Below are 21204 nucleotides of genomic sequence, written 5' to 3'. Positions count from 1 at the left end.
GTGAGGGTTTAAATTAAGAGTGGGAACACATCAGCTTTCATCTGTCTTTTTCTTTTCAGAAAACATGCTAGGTCCTGATCTCTGACTTAACATGAAATCTCGCTCAGTTCTTATTTCCCATGGAGGATTTAACTAGGATTTTGAGGCTGGGCTCTGAGTTTCACGTCTTCTTCAATAACCCTTTTAAACATTCACATAATGGGGCTTGTTTGGCATCAATCCAACCTGTGGGGATCCAAAGTTTGGCTATTTCAGTAGTTTAATGGAGTTGTTTCCCGTGCATTATACGTTTTGATGCAGAGCATCTATTCTTTGATTTTTCTTCTCTCCTTCGCCCTCTAGAAGCCCACAGGCTTTAACTGATTTTCTGTTGCTGAAATGTGCCCCCAGCTTGCATTCCCTGCAACTGCCATTTGGTTTATTTTTTTGTCAAAGTTGGCAACCTATTTTTTAAAAAATCTGTCACCCCTTTTCTTCCCTTCAGGCAAGTCATTTTTACTGAGGCTCTTGTTATATGGCTGGAACAGGGAGAGCCAGGAATTCCTGAAGCCTGGCTGGGATCAAGGCCAGGCTGACTTGATTTATCCTCCTTTTAAGAGGCTGTCTTTGCCTGGTTGTTTATAGTCTTTGGCATGGTTTTCTCTCCTACCACCGACCCTGCCATCCGGCCATGATTTCTTGTCAAATCAGAAGCTTCAGAGTTAATTCTTTATCACTTTCACAATTCCTCAAATACTCAATTACTTGTCTAACCTCCCTCCCCCAACCACACATGTAAAAAGTGACAAATCACTGTTCAGAGACTGACAGATGAGCCAGGAAGCCGGCTGCTAGGTTTTGTGGCTTTTCCTGGGGCAACTCGGTGAGTTGTTAAAGAAAGGGGAGCTGAAAGGTGAACTGAGTTTTTTTGTTTTTTTTTTAACTCAACAATCCCTCTTTTCAATAGGGCAAGGTGTAGACCAGCTTCCTTACCTGCTGGCTTAAGGCAGATGAGCCTTCAGGGGGCTCCAAGCACTGGGCTTTGGCGAAGCCACAAGACAGAAGTCTGGGTCTCTGAATCACCACGCAGAAGGTGGTTCACCAACACACACACGAACGAGCGTTCAATTGTGTTAAGTCGCTGAGACGTGGGGATTGTCTGTTAGAGCAGTTTGCTTACCCTGACTAATATAAAAGGGATATGAACACTCACAGGACTGTCAGGGGAGAAGGGCACTACGCTGTTCCTTCCACGGGCCAAGGAATCAAAGACGCGCAGAGAGGGCTCTACCACAGCTGCGTGTCCTTAGTAAGACAAGGGCTTTCACGGGAAACACTCACTGGTGGATCCTTTGCTGGCTGAAAGGGGCAGTGTAGCAGTCATTCTCCTCCAGGTCTGGCAGTGTCTCCTTGTCCAGCCTCATTGGCTTCTTAGGTAACCATCTCCGAAAACTGCTTATTTGTTTATCGATCCTGTGGTACATGAAAGGCAAGACCAAAGGGTACAGCACGTCAGCATTGCCCCAAAACACGGGAGGGAAGTCTCCACAGAGCCGTAAATATGACCCACACACTGCAGGCATGCTCACTGCACTCACGACACTCCCACTCAACAGACAGAAAGAAGAGAGCCGAGACTCAGTGTTCTTGGGATTTCACCAAGGGGCTTTGATATGATTGTCCATGACATCACAGCTGTGAGTCATATGTCTACACATGCCAGTGAGTGACCAAGGAACAGAACAAGGCTGGAAGGCTCTGGAAAGGAAGTGGACAGTCCCTTAAGCAAAGCAGCTGAGACCTTAACTTTGTCCATCCTGCAGATTCCAGAAACTCATTGTGCGCTTGGAAAATCTCCCCATCTGAGGTCTGGGAAGAGCTGTAGCTATAGTTAGCTTTGAGCGAGGGGTGACAGTGCATCCCAGGGGATGGACCGTACACAGAGAGCCCAATGGCACGATTTGCTTCCTGCCCCTCACACCTTCCCCAAGCAGCCTCTCAGCAGATGGCATGCTGTTTAACTTTCATGTCTCTTTTCAAGCTGAGACATGAAAGTTCTCAGGGTGCTGGGGCATCATGACACACGTGTGTCACTCTGGCCAGGGCACACGATGATACCAAGCCAAGGGAAATGACACTGTCTCCAACGTGGTTTTCGAGCCATGGTTTCCCCCCTGGCTACCTCCCTGTTCCCTCTGATTTCTGCTGATGGAAACATCTGGCTTCCAAGTGACCACATTCTCACCCACTCACAGCCAACCATTAGAGGGAGCAAATACCACAGCAGACTTTTAAATGATTATGCTACCTCAGGTATCTGTACCCCTGAAATGTTTTTTCTCCAAGGGCACACATCAAATAGCATCTCTGTGAAGCAGACTGAACAGGTAGCATTCGCGTTTTACACATCACAAAAGAGACCCACGGCCGGGGTGATTACCCAGCCAGTGAATAAAGCCAGAACCAGATTGCAGATTCTGCACTCTTGATTTTAAAGATCACCCCCATCAAAGTAGTTGATGATGGGAATCTTCACTTAGGGGCTATTCAAGGGACACATTTCGCTGGGGATGAAAATCTTTAAATGTCTTCTAAGTCCATTAACTGAAAACATATGGAATTTGGGTATGTTTTGTTTCTTTTCCCAATTAAAATCATTTACATGGCAATTTATCCTTTTCCGTGAAACTCTCAGCTGAAGGGATTATTTTTTATATAACCAATCAACTCCAAAATGAAAAATAACAGTAAACTTCTCTTCTACCACCTTTTATCCTCAGCATTGTTCCAGCCTCACCACAACCCCCCACTCTGCCTGGTGGTGGCTGTCCTTTTTCCAGAGTCCCTGAAAGTTCAAACTGGAAAGAATCCTCCGGCTTCTTTAAGACCCTCATCTCCAAGAGGACCTGTCCCCACCATATATACACACACAGAAGTAAAGACCCTACTCAGGGTCATGTACCCAGAAAAGAATAATAGATTAGAATGGCCCAAAGACTGAAGAAAGGGAAAAAGTTCCCATCTCCTTCATCCTTCAAGTCCACCCCATTCCCCCATCATCTCTTTAAAGACACTTAAAATACAGTGAGATGATAAGCTTCAGAGAGGTGATATGACACAGTGGTTGAGAACATGAACTCTGAGGCTGGAGTGCCCAGATTCAAGCCCTGGCTCTAATTATTAGCAGTGTGACCTTGGGCAAGTTATTTAACTTTGCCATGTCTCAATTTCCTTATCTGTAAAATGGGCATGATAATGATGCTCAATCCATAGGGCTGTGATGATTAACTGATCAATACGTACACAATGTCTCCAGAACGGTGTCTGGTGCACAGTGAACACTGACTATCATCACTATCTTTTCTTTTTTCCCAAAGACAAGAATTTGAGCAACAGTTTGCCTCTTAACATTTTTGTCCTTCTGCCTTTCAATTCAAAAGGTTAATTATACTTCACCAGCATCTATCACTCGTCCAAGTTCAATGATATAGTCCTTAAATTAGACTTCCTAGGTTACGCTGGTTGCCTTCCCTGTGGCTCTTGGCTTTATTTCATCTGATTGCCTTAAAAGTTGTTCACGAAAGAAGACTTTGGCCCAGAGGTTTTCCGTAATAGAGCTTTCACCTCCCACCTCTCTCCAGTCGGCAGCACTAATCGGATTACACTTTGCAAAATTCGCATTCTCACAGAATCCGGGCTCTGCGTGCAATGACTATGAATTAAATCCAGATGGGTACAGTGCTCAGTGTGGATAAAAACAAAGCTGTAAAAATTCAGGCATAAATACTCCACGGGAACGAAATGGTAGCTTTCGGCAACCAGCTTGTGGCACCACAATTTAAGTGAAATGTGGAGATGGTGGAGAGAGGGAACGGAGTATGAAAGCGATTAGTTCATTGAAAAATGGGGGGGGCGGGGAAGGAAGTGAGGGGAGGCTGCTTGGCATGGCGGAAAGGAGCTGGGATTTGTCCTTGGAATGCCTAAATCCTGGCTCTGTTGCTTATCAGCTGTGTGACCTCCCACAAATCACTCACTTTTCTGAGCTTTATTTTTCAAGGGTTTTAAAATGGGGTCATTACGATCATCATCACCTTATTGACCTCACAGCGTTGCCAGGAGGCTTAGAAAAGAGGACGTGCATGAAATGCTTTGGAGAAGCTGCTAGGCAGAGAGCAGCGTTATTAATAACTCCTTGAGGACCATGCAGGCTAATGTAAAAGGGATGGAAAGGAGAGGAAGTGGGCTTTTGAAACACTATGGTAGAAGAAAGATATTCAAAAGATATCTTAAACACAAGCTCCCTGAGACACTACCTGGGGGTGGAGGGTGTGAACCGGTCTTCATCGGGGCAGCCTGAGAAGAAACAGGAAGACAAAGCATGGGCTGTCTCGGTCCCTCCACACATGCCAGTCCAGGCTGTGTGGTCACAATGGACAGAAAAAAATGTTCAGATGTGACCAGCAGTTTGTGTCCTCTTCTGGTTGGCAGAAAGGCCCCCCAAAGATTTCTGCACCCTAATCCCGGAACCTGTAAATATGTTGTGTGACATGGCAAAGGGACTTTGCAGGTGTAAGGTGATGGGCCTTAAATTAAGGAGAGCACCCTGGATTACTCAGGGGGACCCATTTAATCACGAAGCCATTTAATAGCAGAGAACTTTCTCTGGCTGGGGACAGGAGAGATGAGGCAAAAGGGAGGTCAGAGAGATTCAAAGCATGAGAAGGATTCAACCGGCCACAGCTGGCTTTGAAGATGAAGGGGGGCAGGAGCCAGGGAGTGTAGGCAGCCTCTAGAAGCTGAGAAAGACCTTTGGTTAACAGCCAGTCGGGAAACGGAGACCCCAGTGCTACGACTGCATGGCCCTGAACTGTGCCAGCCACCTGGCTGAGCCTGGAAGCCAATTCTTCCCCAGCGCCTGCAAAGAAGAGCCCGGCTGGCTGACGCCATGATTTCGGCCTGTGAGACCCCAAGCAGAGAAACCAGTTGAAACCTCCCCCAGCCCAGACTTGTGACTTGAAGAACTGAGATAATAAATTTGTGTTGTTCTATACCGCTAAGCGCGGGAATGTACTGTAACAGCAATGGGAGACTGACACACCTCTCCAGTCCTGGGCCCATCTTCCCCTTGAGACCTGACCTTGGCCAGCCAGGCCCCCGTGGGCTGAGACTGACGTTCTACACGTTGCCCCTACCTCCCAGGTAGGTGGGGCCCCCGTGGGCTGAGACTGACGTTCTACACGTTGCCCCCACCTCCCAGGTAGGTGGCTCGGGGAACAAGGGGTCTGTCCCTCCGTGGCAGGATGACGAATGGTCACTCTTCCACAAACCCACTCCTGTCCCCAAACTGTGCCACTCAGACATCAGTGAGGATCCCCTTTCACCTTGCAAAGGAAAGACACATAGTGCAAAAGCCACCAGGTTGGAAAGCATGAGACTTAAGCTGGATGCCTGGGACAAGCCTTTTATCCCTTTTATCCTCACGGGGCCTTAGCATCCTCATCTCTAAGACGAAAAATCAGATGCTTTCTCAATACATGGTGGTGACTTCAGCAATAATATCTTGGCTCTACCATTTTAAGCAAACTTGAGTTAATAAAGAGTTTTCCTTTTAGGGATGTCTCTGGCGGTCCAGTGGTTAAAACTCTGCGCTTCCACTGCAGGGGGTGTGGGTTCTATCTCTGGCTGGGGAACGAAGATCCTGCATGCTGGGGTCAAAAAAAGAGCTTTCCTTTTCAAGAGGCACAGTGGATAACCTTTCATATAGAATGACGACTCTGGAGTCAGCTGGAAGTGGATTCACATCCTCATTGCCCAGAACGAAAATGGTGAGTGCCATGCTGGGGAAGGGACTAAACTCCTCTGAGCTAATATACCCATCACCTAAGGAAGTGGTAAGGATAATGCATAAGTGTTCGCACAATGCCTTGGATGGACAAAATGCTCAATTAAGTAGCGGTTTCTAGGATGAAGAAAATGACGATGGCAATGAACTTTTATTAACCGAGTTCTCAACAGACGTTCAAGAGCTATGATTCTCCCTTGTATATTGAGGTCTGTGCTTCCATGTCTCACAAACATCCCTAAACGGGCAATCCTGAAATTTACTTAGGCCTGTAAAAGTCAAGAAACCAACTAACCAGGAAGCACCCCATCTGTCTCTTCAACATAGGAGTAGGGCTGATACTTAGTAAAACCTCCTCTGACGGGGAAAAGAGGGAACATCAGCTCAGCGATGGAGCACTGACTTTGGTTGGATACACTGCCACTCTGTTCCATTTCTGCCACGTACTGAGCAAAAGCTGCCTCACACACGGCACAGGCACCTCAATAAAGATGGATCAACCACTTGGGCATCTGTGACCTTGACCGGTCAAGGTAATATCTAGACTAAAAGGTGAGTTACTTTCTTAAGAAAGTTGTTCTGGTGGTAAGTTCGGGGTCCTGGACCAAATGCCGGCTCATGACAGGTGAGGTTCTGCATAGCTGGAAAGAGCTGCTGGCACAGCACAAGCACAGACAAATGGGCACAGACCTGCCGCTTCTTCCAGGCTGTGCCTTTCCAGGGTGTGCCTTGGAAATGTGCCTCGGGAAGGTCCTTGTTAAAACAACTTGACCTCAGTTGTAAAGGGGAGACAATCTTACCCACCTTCAGGAGTGGTGATAATTACAGAAAAGGCCACACGCAAAGGACTTCACCCCTAACAGGCTAACCTGTGTGCAGGCTTTTATAAACCACTGGCTGTGCACAGAGTCCCAACCTGGATGCTGAGGGTGTACCCTGAAGAAGCAGAAAACAAGGGCCTTTCCCTGGAGCCACTAACAACCCAGGAGGGAGTTTGTACTGATGACAACTTAATTAGGCTGAATTAAATGAAACAGGCTACTTCAGAGACACCCGCTTTTCCCCAGACCAGAATATTATAATAATAGCATTAGGTTTCGAACAGTTAGATTACATTTTCAGAGATCATATGCCCAGAGAGCACCTAGAGATGAGTGTTTTGGTTTTTTTTTAATTTAATGGAGGCACCGTACACAGGCTTATGTTGCAGGAAACGAAGCCCTCCTGGATGGATAACAGACAACAGGAGGCTTGTATTTCTTTTTCCTCTTCTCGGAGCCAAGTACCCTGTATTTGCAGCCTCTCCTTGGATAGTTAGGGATCTTGGGAAGCTACTGCCATTCTTTTAGGTCACGAGGCTGCTAACTGGGGCACAGCTTAGAAGAGTCCAAAGGGTTTGGAACATTTACGTATGTTAATTTGTTTAAGACGAGGATGGAAACATCCAAGCCATTTTGTCATGCTGCCTGTATACTCATCGGATAAGATTACGATGGCACCGAGTGTATAATGCAGTAGGGACCAGCATTCATTCTGCCAAGCATCGCAAAGGAGAGCATCAGGCAGGATGTGCATGGGGGCGTGGAGGCAAAAAGAATGAGTAGTAATGAGACTGCAGCTACAAGCCACCCACAGTCAACAGATTTATTACTTTGTAAGCATATCTTCTGCAGATTATATTTGTACGATTTGGTGAAGGCAAAAAAATAATAATAGCAAGGCAGAAGAACGATGATAAATTTCCTTTCCTGACTGGATAGGTAATTTGTAATACCTGTAAGTCTGCCCAAAGGTAAGTGTTGAAGCAGCCTTTAATAGACCAAGTATGTGAATGAAAAGAGCATTTACTCCAGAAATACATATCTGAATTACATGAGTGTGCTTTATGATGTCAGGTGACCTTTCATAAATAAAGATACTTGTGAAATGGCGCTCTATTTTTCTGCCTGCTCAGAAACTTCACAATTTCTAATTCATTTCTCTTATCCTGAAAGGAGGTAGGTTTGTTTCAAGGGTGCTTTCACAGATTAATGAAGTGAAATATTGTTTGTAAGAATGAAACTAAAAGCTCAATTAAATATCCATACGTAGCATGACATGAGAACTTTAGAATACTGGAAGTCAATATTTTACTACTGATGTACAACTAGGATAACAAGTTATAGATGTGCCCTTCAATCTGTAATGTCATCCCTGGCTACAAAGAGACACACACTATTCATCAACTAAATCAGGCTGTTCTGAGGTGAAGTGAAGAGTTAAAGTAGATACAAAATTTTCGACAAACTGCACTTAAAAATTTGCACCAGACACTGGGCTTCAATAAGTTATACCTCCAAACTGATGTCCCAGATTTAATCCTCTGTGGTAAGCAGTAAAGCTTAAGAGGTCATTCTGAATCAGTGTGTCATAAAACCATAGTTCGGACTTTTTTCCCCTTTATTTTGACCCAGAGTCTTCCGGTGCCTCCTAAGGCCTAGATTTTTCTACAGTTGTAATGTGTGCACTTAAGTAGTATCAACTTTTTTTTTTAACATCTTTATTGGAGTATAATTGCTTTACAATGGTGTGTTCGTTTCTGCTTTAAAACAAAGTGAATCAGCTATACAGATACATATATCCCCATATCCCCTCCCTCTTGCATCTCCCTGCCACCCCTCTAGGTGGTCACAAAACAGAGCTGATCTCCCTGTGCTATGCGGCTGCTTCCCACTAGCTATCCATTTTACGTTTGGTAGTGTATATATGTCCATGCCACTCTCTCACTTCGTCCCAGCTTACCCTTCCCCCTCCCCATGTCCTCAAGTCCATTCTCTACTAAGGAAGTAGCATCAACTTTTTCAGGCCAAAAATTAGTATTTAGTAAGCTGTTCTTCCAGTTCCAGAAACAAGGATTTCCCCAGCTCTTACTCACTCCCAGCCTCCCTTCTATGCACGTGGAGTACGTATGACGAGTCACGTGGTCACAGCCTCCTCTGCTTTCCTCCTCTTGCTCCTGTTCTAAATCCCATCCCCTCTTTCTCTCTTCTCGTCACAAAACTTATCAAGGTAGTAGTGACCCCTCACTGCCTCTGATTCATCAGGACCCTGTCCATTCTCCGTCAGCTGTAATTTGGTTTCTACTACCCTCTACTCTGTAGTCATCATTCTCAAAATGTACTAGTTCCAGACCAGCAACGCCAGCACCACTTGGGATCTTGATACAAGTGCAAATTCTTGAGCCTCACCTGTAAGGATGGGCCCAGCAACATGAGTATTAAAAAGCCCTGCAGGTGATCCTGACACACGCTAAAGTTTGAGAACCACCACTCCATGGAGACTGCTAGCACGGTGGTTACCATGGTGACCAAAAATCAATTCTCATCTCTCATCCTTCATCAGTAGCTGAAGAACACCCCTTCCTATGGGAACTCATACGTGGTGCCTTTGGCACTGCCTTCCCTTAGTTCTCCTCCTACTTCTTAAATTGTTCCTTTTCATCCTCCCCCATCTCTTCCTGTCTCCTTAAAGCAGACTTTCTGAGCAACTGCTACTGGCCCTCTTCTCTTCACTCCCTGCATCATTTCCTGGGAAATTCCATCTACTCCCCTGGCTAAGGTCATGACCTCTATGGCTCTGTCTCCCAAACTGGGTTCTCTAGCTTTACCTCTAGCTTCAACTGCTGTGCCATCAGTTTCAAAAGCCTTCAGGACACCAACACCTCAAAGACCTACTGTGAGTCAATGTAGAATTATTAAAACAAAATTCACCACCTTCCTTACCACACCTGTATCTCACTGAATTTCTACTCTTCTTTTGCCTCCCGATCCCTTAATATGGAAACCTCTTTCTATCTGCCACCATCTCTTGTTTTCCAAATACCTGCTAAGTCCTTTTGCCTATAATTTCACAATCTTTCTCATATATTTTGCTCTTTACTTTGTAGACTATCTTTTGGCTATTCAGGGGGAACTACAATCTGAATGTTTTAGAGTGAAAGCTAAAGAGAGAGAGAATATGACTTATTTTAAGGAAGCACTTTCTAAGTCAGGTGTTCACAGATGGGTTCAGGAATACGCGTCTCCAGAGATGTTCAAACACAGGCTGCCTGATGATATAGCAGAGGTTCAAGTAGCCGATGCGTGGTTAGACTTGATGACATTTGATATCCCTCCAACCCCGAGATTATATGGGTCCTTTTATCACCATTTTCTTTCAAGCCCTCACCTCTTCAGTCCCCAGTCTATGTCTGACACTTCAGGCAGTCCTGGTTTTTCTATACTTTTCTTTGTGGTCTCCTTTCCCCCCAAGCAAATTCTCACACCTGTGTATGGAGAGTCATTCATTCATTTGCCCCACCTACTACATGCTAGGTGCTGGAGACAAAGAATTGGATGAGCCATCCTTGCCTTCATATACCTTCCAGGTGGAGAGTTGGTCACCTACATCACAGATTACAGCACAGGCCCAGTAATCCGTGTTTTAATAAGCCCTCCAGGTGATTCTGATGCTGGCTAAAGTTTGAAAACTACTGAAATAGGCTAAAGTGCACACCAAGTTTTTGTAGAAGGTCATTATATGAAAAGGGATTCGTCTCATTGTGGTGAATCCAAACGCCATGGCAACTGCCTGATGAAAGGAGGATTGCTAATAAGGATGCTGCTCAGGGAAATTTTTGGAAAGCACGTCTTAGTTTCTTTAAAAGCCCATTCTCATGTCATACTTTGTTGCGTGCACGTGTATTTGAGTAACTCACTACAATGTGTCAACTACTCTTCTACTTATCCTTCTGCATAGCACATTAACAGAGTGCATGGGAATCTTGAATCTCACAGAACTGAACCCTAAGATTTTCAGACAAATGCAATGGCATCCAAGCTTAACTATCAGCTCAGCTCAGGGTGAATGGTTCCAAAAGACCAATTAAAAACTTGAAATTAGGATGCCAGCGATCACCACAGGGTCAAATCAAAGGACATCCCTGACGCCTCCCCTTCATCCCTGGCTTCTCAAAAAACAAGGAGAGACAAGCTTAGGAAGGATTCATAGCACAGTAAAGGCAATCTTCATCCAGTAGTATTTTCTGGGAAGAGGGGTAAAAAGAGGGTAGGAGGGCTTCTGAATAAGGTCATACATCTGCCTACTTTATTAACGAACTATTACTAACATAGGCGGACCCCACCCAGGGGGCCAAGAAACCATCTGCTTTTGGAGAGGGTGATTGTCTGCACTTAGATTTCAAGTTACTTATAGCAGAGGGAGGAGTCTGTGTGGGGAAAAGAGTAACATTCAGACCAAAGATGCTTTCTAAACAGCGGACCTTTCTGGTAATTTATCTAATAGAATGGGGAGAGAAAAAACCCCAAACCCAGCCTCAATAGACTTGCAGAAAAATGCTGTCCTCCCAAGTGTGAAATCACAGGGAAGACTCTAAGAGGAACATTTCCATCTTTGCTTTTTTTTTTTCCCTAGGCTATTTCCCTAACCTGAAATAGCGATTTTTGGCACGGCAGCCGGCTTTCCCGTGTGACAAAGGTCCATCTTCCCCAGCTTGTATTCCTTGTCACTGTTGGAGCACACAGGCCAACAGCTAAAACAAACGCCATCATGACACAGCATGCTACTAACCTGCTCATGAACTTGTACCGGCGGGGCAGGTAATAGATTTTTCTCCTGGAAGAACAGCAAAAATGAAGCCAGTCGAGAAGAAAACCCATCGTCAGTTACAGTTTGAACTAGCAAGGAAGGAAAGGAGATTGAAGATAGAAGCCTGTAAGAGGTGAAGAAGAAAAAACTAAAAAGAGATTAACAGTGAGAAATGTAGTGGGAACGGAGGGCATGCATTTTTTGAGTCATGAAATCATATGAAATCGTCTCCATTGATATCGCCCCCTCTCCGTGTTACCATCATTGTTTATGGCTGCTCTTCGCCTACAGAACCTGTGCAGAGCAATAATTTGGAGCAATTGGTATTTGTAGGAATTCGGCTGAAGTCAGGTCTTTTTTCAGGAGGCCGAGATGGATTGCCAGCCTGCTGGCAACATACATAATTTAGTGGGCACAGGGTTACATTAACTAATGTTTATATAGCGCTTTAAGTTTAGAGAATGCTTCTCTCATCTGATATAGGCAAGGGTAATATAAAACTACATATTTATATTTGATAATCAGTATGGGAAAGACACTAACAAATAGGAACCAACATCCTGCTATGAATAAGCACACTAGAACATACTGCCTAACCCCTGGCCCTCATACAGGTGAATTCAAGAGATACACCAAGGAATCCTGGGAAAAAATCTTTTTAAAAATCAGACTTATTAAGGATCTGTTGGACTTCTATATACCTGCATTTTAAAAAGCATTACAAATGTAAATTCTGGGTGTAGTGTGAATGGAGAGCACATGTATCAGATGCTTTGTTAAAATGCATTCTCCCTTTCTATAGTTTGGGCTTCAACCAATGGGGTGGTAATGAAATGAACACGGTTTGTATGAATTCTGAACCGTTCCTGAGATATCTCACTTAGAGAGAATGGGAAGTTTATACACCAAAATTTATTTTGCGTATCTGTGAAAACATAAAAACACATCCCATGTTGTTAACAGGCAAATTATAGAGACAAGAGAAAGATAAGTGGCTGCCAGGGGTTTGGGTTGGGGGTAGAAGGGATGAATAGACAGAGTAAAGGGGGTTTTTAAGGGCAGTGAAACTATTCAGCGTGATACTATAATAGGGGGTACCTGACACTATGCATTTGTCAAAACCCATAGCACTGTACAAGGCAAGAAGTGAACCCTAAAGTGAACTATGGACTTTAGATAGTAATAATGTACCAATGTTGGTCCATCAATTGTAACAAATATACCACACTAATGCAAGATATTAATAATAAGGAAACTGTAAGTAGGGTGAGAGGGGGTATATGCGAACACTCTGTACTACCTATTTAATTGTCTGTAAACCTAAAACTGTTTTAAAACCAGTCTATTTAAAAAAACCCATATCCATGGACATACAGGTATTTAGCAGAAGCAGGCTTTATTGACAACTTCCCACAAGAAACCTATTACTCGACTTCCTTTTAAACATTGGAGAAATAAAAATCCTAGGAGACTAAACCTGGGATTCAGAAGTGCAGTCTACAGAAAATAATAAATAAAGATTCTTGGAGGCATTTAAATAGTCAGCTAAATTGACATTTGAACATTTTGTTGAACTGACATGGCAGGACAATTCCTGCTTTGGAAATACATATGTCTCCATAGACAAAGAGACAAATAAGCTAGAGTTATCTGTCTAAAACACCGGACAAAATGAAAGCATGAATTTTAAATGCACCAAGTTGCATCAAGTGAAGCTATGCTTAGGTAAACTCACATCAATGTTAATAAGGCCAATTAGTGGCCACACACTAACAGTATTTCCTCCTAAAATATTGCCCTGTAGGAATTCCTACGTTTAAGATTATTATTCATAGCTATTATGGTTTTCATTTTATTGCCTGGATCACAGTCTCTGAATACTGCAGAAGAAAAGTATTAATGCTGCTTGCAGGCAGCATTTTTCTGCTATGTAATGAGCACACAGAGGTATTATCTATGATACAGCCAGGCGCTTCAGAGATGAAATGCTTCCAGGTACTAAGGGAAGTTGCTTTGTACCACACTGCTCATGTTTCTACAATCTGCTCAGGTTCTGTGCTTGAGAAGTGTGTTCTGGCAAAAGGTTTTATGAGGTTGCTACTGGGGAGGGGGGTATCAGTTTCACTAGGTTTGACTACTGTAAAACTACTACTACTATCAAAAGGTAGACTTTTTAGCTCTGTTGGCTATAAGATGTTGGTCTGATATATGACTGTATCTAAGCATAGATTTATTTTTTGTCCTTATGTGTGATATAGTACTGATTCACACTGATAAATAACTGAAAAGTTTAGAACTATGTTTGTCTCAATTCTTTCGGGAATTTTGCCTTAAGGAAAATAGATGCTAGAAATCCAGCCTCTATTTTGAATTGGTATTAGGACATAAAGACCAGTAAACAAAGAAAATAAGGTGCACCAAGGAGATATATTACAGGCCTATGAATGGAAATTGCCCTTCTCTAAATGTGTTCTAGCTCCTCTTCGTTTCTAAGAATGTAGATGGTTCTTTGTGTCGATAACTTTCCACAGCCCATTAAGAGGTATATTTTAGAATTGGCAGTTTGTCTAATATCTGCCCACTGACTTGGTCTTTATGGGCAAATTGTGAACTAAAAGTATTTAATTCTTTAGTCCCTTTGGAACTGTCCTTGGTACTACACCCCTCCACCTCCTTTAAGAGATTCCATTATTTCCACATATCTTGGCATTTATAATTTGAGGTTTAATACTTTATTTCATTTCCATCTAGCCAATGATCACTTTTTCTTAATCTATAGGGAAAATAAGAATATTCACTGTAAGATGGAGGAAAATTAATCCCTTTAAATAACTGAGAAATCCATGCAAAGTGTTTTCTATTCCCCTAGGAATAAGTATCAATGCTTGTGTTTGTGCAGTATTTAGGACCTGATTTTTTAAAATTTAAAAATAGGTTATTTAAAGAAATAAGATTAAAAAAAATAAATTAGATCACGTTTTCCTGAAATTTCTTGAACTTGTTTCAGTGGAAGTAGATTTTAATTTTTTTCTGGAAGGGACCAGCCAGTAAGGACCCGCACCACTGATCCTCGGGTCTGGCCATTCAAAGACGCAGTACACAGGGTTTCTAAAAATGGCACTTTGGAAATGAAAACGCCACTTGGAAAATATTTCTTTCTCACAGGCAGGTGAACTATGTGCCCTTCTAAGGACTGAATTAGGCAGACATTTTCACAAAAAGCCATGAAGTCATTATTAGCCATGAAGTACTTATTGCATTTCCTAAACATTTAAAGGATTTTCTTAGAGTGTTCCAGTCCGCATTTCAGTTTTATTTGTTTTGAGAGAGGAGTAAATTAGTAGCAGAGAGAATGGGGGGGCGGGGATACTTTTACACCTACCTGAAAGGCATTCTTACATTCATTTGTTCTGCATATCTTCCGAGCACTTCCCATGGGGCATGCAACTTCACAAAGATAATGTCACTATTTATTAGAGAGGACTGAAACAGAAAAAAGAAACTAAATTGAAAAGTATATCCAAGTCTCCTATGGTTTCAACTGAGTTGGAACTTAGAACACATGAACTTGTACAGAGTTTAAGATGGGGGGCATTCTTCAGCGACAAGCTGCCTCCTTATGTGTGCATATATCCACTCAACCAATACACCACTGTGTGGCAGGCACTAGAGAACCAGTTTAGGAACAAAAGAGATATGCATGGCATTTACATTCTGCAAAAACACACACAAAAGAAGACAGGCAAAAACAAGTTAAAGAGAGAGGGACAGATTCAGAGCTACGAGTATTCTGAAGACAACAAAGTCTTAGGAGGAAGAGTTGGGGTGGGGTACCCATTTCTTTGGGCAAAGGGTCAAGGAAAGTCCTCTCTGAGGAGGGGACATGTGAGCTGAGATACAGAGAAGGAGCCAGTTGGATAAAGAGCATGGGATGAATGTTCTGGGTGCCAAGGCCCTAGGTTGGGAAATAGCTTGGTATGTCCTATGGTCGGGGGACAGGGAGGCGAGTAGAGGGTCTGGGGTGGATTAATCATGGAGACTGGAGTGAGCAGAGGGTGGAAAGGTGGGCAGGAACATGTAGTGCTTCACAGGCCACAACAAGATGGTTAAACTTTATTCTAGGGCCACGGGGAAGTCATTTTGATTTAGACGTTCAAAGATCACTGTGGCTACTGCGTGGAGGACAAACAACAAGGGAGAGTTACAGCGAAAGCAGAGAGAAAGAGAGAGGCTCTCAATCATCCAGGCAAAAGCAATAGTTGGTGGTGGTGGAGATAAAGGGACCTAAGAGATGCGAGTCTTAAATCTGGGTCAGTATCAGCAAGGGTTTTTCAAAGGACTGTGTTCTTTGGCCCCAAACCTTTGCCTCCTCTGGGGCTTCTTATCAACACAGAACTTAGACAAGCAAGTAAAACTAGAGCTTCATACTCTGTTAACCCCCCAACACATTTTGGTCTATGCCTCTGGCCAAGGGGACATCTCCAATTAGGAGATTTCCTTCAGAAGTCATTTCCCAGGGGGAGGGCTGAGTTGTGGAAGGATGTAGAAGAAAGATGAGAAACAGTTAAGCCAGAGCAGTTTAAAATTAGTAAAACGGCCAGTTATTTATCCATATCCTTCTCACACACAGTCGTTCTGAACTGTATACTATTTAAATTTTTACAGTTTAAGAGTATCAATTTAAAATTTCGTAGTTTAAGATATGTTAGGCCTTTGTGGCTGAACTCTCCCTATAGTAGTATTTATAAACAAGCCAATATTTTTCCACAGCTGACAAAAAAAGCTCAACTTTATGCTTTAGCTGGGGTGCTTTTGCACTACAGGGAATTGTTTTTATATTGCAGATGAAATGCAATTGTAATTCATCTCTTGTATTTTCATTCAGGGTCTTCTGGCTAGGCTTATAAATAGTGTACTTAATTCATAAGAACTCCTCAAGATATTATGAAAATCAAGCTGGTGTCAACTACAATGTTCTCAGCGACTTTGGTGATGCTGAATTTCCCATGGGGAGGAGGGCCAAGGCCCAAATCCACAATGGTGGTGGTGGGGTGCCCTTTGATATTGGTTAGGAAAATCAAACTTTCTGGCAGTTCAGGCTGAAATAAGGTTTTATCTTTCAGCTTAGGATAAGCAGACCCCTGTCTCTAAGCCCCTTGAGAACAAGGAAAGTTTCTGTTATTCATGGGTGAATCCTCTGGGCCTAGCACAGTGCCTACTATAGACTGTACACTCAACCAATATTTGTCTAGTGAAATGTGAATAGTTAGTCCTGGCCCAAGTGAAAGCTGGGAGTCCTATGAAGCCAGAAGTGAAGAAGATTTAAGTCACTCTTGGAGCCCACATAGCCGATTTCTGCAAATAAGGTGCCCACGCAGGGAACAAACATGCCAGCAACCACTGAAGAAGCAATGACTAGGGCTGTGTCTCTTTGCACAAACTGGTTTTCTGTTTAGTAACCTATTACCTCCCTGCACTGGGTGCTTAGAGCCAGGTAGCCAGGGGTAGTGTGAATGAGCTCATGGGTGGCAATGTCCATACAGGAATATATAGAAACATAGCACACACACTCTCCACTGTGTCCCATTCATGTCTGTGGATGCGCTGATGCCTTGATCTGAGATGTTCTCAAAGCTTATCAGTTGAGCATTCTTGTGCTTTGGAAAAGATTGCCACTTGTTTTTCCATATATAATATAGTTTTCTAAGTTAAAAAGCAGAAGAAAGATTATTTTTCCTTAAAATGGGTCTTTTTGGGGCTTCCCTGGTGGCGCAGTGGTTGAAAGTCCACCTGCCGATGCAGGGGACACGGGTTCGTGCCCCGGTCCGGGAAGATCCCACATGCCGCGGTGCGGCTGGGCCCGCGAGCCGTGACCGCTGAGCCTGCGCGTCCGGAGCCTGTGCTCCACAAGGGGAGAGGCCACAACAGTGAGAGGCCCGCGTACCGCAAAAAAAAAAAACAAAAAAAACAATGGGCCTTTTTGTTTATACTAAAGATACACTTCAGAGTCTGGGAAGGTTTTGTAGCTTCCTCACTTGGGAGGTTTCATGGTAATACCGGGAATGCTTTAAATTCTCCTAGCTTTCCGACAAGGTTCTCACTTCCTGCTATTTCTTCTCTCATATTCCCATGAGAGAACGAGTAAAATTGTACAAAATAAAGAAGATGGGAATGTGACTGATTTACAGAATCAATCAAACCTTGATTTAGATAGAGGATAATCTTAGAATATACTCTCTTCGTGGAATTACTGTGATTGCTAGTTTTACAGAAAATATACAATCTATTGCAAGGATAATCATTTTGTAGATCTCCCATGAACGTATGAAAATATTAAAGAGAATACAGTACTATATTCCATTTAGGGCACATTTTACGTGCCATACTTCTGTGTGTTGGAAAAGCCAAGTTCATTATCTGAACACATACTGAGTCAACTAAACTTCTAATGTGGGATCTCAACCATTTTCTGCATAAAAGAGCAACTGCTTTGATGAATTCAGCATGATAAAAATAACTCCATTTTCCTATTATTTCAATTATAACAATAATTATAAAACCATCACTCTATTTTTTAGTGCTTTATAATTTTAGAAGCACTTTTACACATTACCTCATCTTATTCTCAAACTTGTAAGAGAGGCTTTACTTCAATTTCTTAAAGAAGGAAGAGACTAAGTCAAGGAAGTCACCCACAGCCAAACTGAAAGTTTATCCCAGGCAAAGCTGAGTCCACAGCCACATCCCCTGACTCCCTTGTCAATTTTATCTGATAAACTCTGAGGTTTAAATAAATCCATGGCTTTTATGTGCATTGAAGACACAATCTCTGAATTCTTTATCAGTTTATACAAACTAATCTGAAAAGAATTTCGTATTTCAGAAAACAAAGCAACAAAAACAAAGAGGGAAAATTAAGCTATATTTAAGATTATCTTGATAACCTTGAGAAAAATGTTAATTGAATTCCCATTAATGATGATGTCTATTCGTGTGTGCGTGTGCGCGCATGCTTGCACACCTGTGTCTATGTGTATGGGACTTATTACTTATACTCTGTTTTTAAGGAGAAACTGAGCTTCAGCCCAGACAAATAAATGTGAAACAGATGATTGCTAATTATATGGCTCATATATCGCTCTTTTCTCCAGTGCTTAAATAGGTTTTTCCTTGTTATTAAGTATTCCTTTCCACATAAATCCAAGTGTGCAAGTGCCAAAATGAAGAGAAATAAAAATGAATTTTTTGAAACATAGAGTTGTTTCATTAATATACTGCAATAAAAATCCCTTAGGTTAGAACACTGGGGAGAAGAAAAATGACCATTTAGAGGAGTCTGGAAAATCTCCTTAGAAGGATGATTGGAGAAATTAAGAAGTAGCATGGAAAACACCTGGAGTAGAAATAGGTAAGATTCACAGAAAACATTCCTTCTCTCTTGTTCATTCAACAAGAACATATTGAACACCTTCTATGTACTAGATGCTGGGAATGCAAAGATATATAAATCATGGTCCTTGACCTGAAGGTTAGATAAGGCAACAGTAAGGAAAAGAATAAATAGCATGCCATTATCTAACGCAAGCAACCCACCTCTCAGAGACATGTAGATGCACACATCTCTCCATCTCACGACCCCCAAAACCATGGCTGGAAGAGGGTCTGGGAGCAGGGGCATGAAGGTACATCATGAACTCAGTTTAGGAAATGCTAAGTAAGTTTGTGATGGTCACGAGAAGATGTCCTGTGTGTAGATAAATGAGTCTGGAGCTCAGGGGAGCAGTCTGGGCCAGAGATACAAAGTAAGTGTGGCCAGGACATAGACAATATTTAAATCCATGGGATTGGATGAGGTCAATCTGGGAGAGAGTACAGGTTCAGAGCCACGTGGCTAGCTGGACCAGACGTTAGTTAGGAATGCAGACTCTGAGGTTTGACTGCCCATATTCATATTCATATGTCTACCTCTTACCAGCTCTGCGATCCTGGACAAGCTATTTAACCTTTCTGTGCCTCAGTCCGTTCATCTGTAAAATGGGAAATGATAGCAATAGCTATCTATTGAGTTGTATTAAATGGCATAATACAGGTGGGGTACTCACAGTACATCCAAAACATGTTAGTCATCATCATCTCTAAGAAGGGCCACACCACATTGGCAGTGGCGGGAAGAACACAGCTAGTTACCTAGTTACAACCTGTGAATGCGACAGATAAGGAGCTAATACCTGCAAAGGATTTTCCAGTCTTTGACCACAAGGCTAAACCAGAGGAAACCCTGAGAGTCAAGCCCCCAATTCCTATCTCCTGTCCTTCCACAGTCCCCTACATGTTCCTCCAAGGACATTCATTCATTCATTCAATCAACAGACATTCATTAAATGATGACTATATACCAGGTACTCTGCTAGGTGCTTGGATATATTACAGTAGCCCAAATTTACAGTCTGAAGCAGGAGGCAGACGTTGAACAACAAATAAACATATGATTTAAAATTATGAAAGGTGGTAAAAAAGGACAAGAATTAGAGTGCTGTGGGCCAGTAGAAGCAGGGTACTTGCTTTAGATCAGCTATTTGATCCCTGCCGCCATAACATCTAACCTCAGATCCAAAAGCTGAGAAGATGTCAGCTATGGGAGAAGCCAAGTGAAAAGCGTTCCAAGGAGAAGGAACAGCAAGTATGAAGACCCAGAGATGGGAGACGACACCAGGAACTGAAAAGGCTCGGGTGACTGGATACTGTAAAGTGTGAGGCAGGGAGAATACCTGATAATAAGGGCTGAAGAGGAGAGCTGCGGACACACACTGCCAGGCCAGGTTCAGTGCTATAAGGAATTTGGATTTTATTCCTAAGGTCAATGGGAAGTTACCAATGGATTAAAGACAGAGGCATGACAGCATCACTTGTTTCAGAAAGTACACTCTGAATGCCCTGTGGGGAATGTCCCAGGGGGAGCACAGGGCTGAAAAATTCACTAGAAAAGTTATTCCAGGAGGCCAGGTGAGATAAGATGGTGGCTGGAACCAGAAGGTGAATGCGGCAAGGAAGGGAGAAATGGACAGACTTGAGATCTACCTGAAGGTAGATTTGAAAGGACTTGGGATTGATCAAATGAGGAGAGTGAGAAAAGAATCCGGCGTCTTAGAAGCATGTGCAGGTTGTTTTGTCTGGGAAACTGGGATGGTTGATACTGCGCACTGATGTAGACGAGAGTCAGGGAGAAGATGGCTGTTTACTTTGGGAAGTGCATGTTTGAGGTACCTGGGCGATAGGTACACAGAAGTTTGAAGCAGGCAAATGGATATGGGAGTCTGGCTCTCAGAGGGTGGGACTTATTGAGAATTGCAGGCATGTAGCTGACATTTAAAAGCATAGAACTTGATGAGGTCACCTAAGGAAAGAGTACAGGGAAGGACTGAGCCCCAGGGCACACTAACATTTAGAGGTGTGGAAGAGGAGAAAGCAACCATCAAAGCGGACTGGGGAGCCATCAGAGAGGGAGGGAAACAAGGAGAGGGACAAAGACAAGGCAGAATCCAGGAGGAATGGGTTTCTAGAAGGATGAAGTGATGAGCTGTGTCAGATAAGCCAGGGGCAGCTCAGGTAACCCTTCCTGCAGCTACGCCTGGGCTGCTGGCTAGAAGTGGCCTCATTCAGCAGTGCCCTTTGTCCCAGCCTTGCTGCTGTGGCCGCCTCCCCTTTGCCTGCTGACACTGCCCTTGGCCCCCGTCCTGCTGCTGATGTAGAGCTGAGGT

General features: G+C 43.2%; 1 protein-coding gene across 1 annotated transcript in view; it reads right to left on the bottom strand.

Moving 5' to 3' along the window:
• The window catches only part of ANO4 (anoctamin 4), a 202647-nt gene that overhangs the window by 139090 nt on the left and 42353 nt on the right, over positions 1-21204 (bottom strand). Inside the window, exons 4-6 of the mRNA XM_022600027.3 lie at positions 14829-14929; positions 11429-11473; positions 1321-1452 (exon numbers count right to left, since the gene is read on the bottom strand). Coding sequence (XP_022455735.2) covers positions 1321-1452; positions 11429-11473; positions 14829-14929 — 278 coding nt within the window. The remainder of the gene's footprint in view (positions 1-1320; positions 1453-11428; positions 11474-14828; positions 14930-21204) is intronic.

The sequence above is a fragment of the Delphinapterus leucas genome, chromosome 11 (assembly GCF_059928025.1).
Source record: "Delphinapterus leucas isolate spDelLeu-1000000601 "Yukka" chromosome 11, BTC_Dleu_Yukka2, whole genome shotgun sequence".
In the NCBI taxonomy this organism is placed as follows: Eukaryota; Metazoa; Chordata; class Mammalia; order Artiodactyla; family Monodontidae; genus Delphinapterus; species Delphinapterus leucas.
This window is presented reverse-complemented; position numbering and strand designations above follow the sequence as displayed.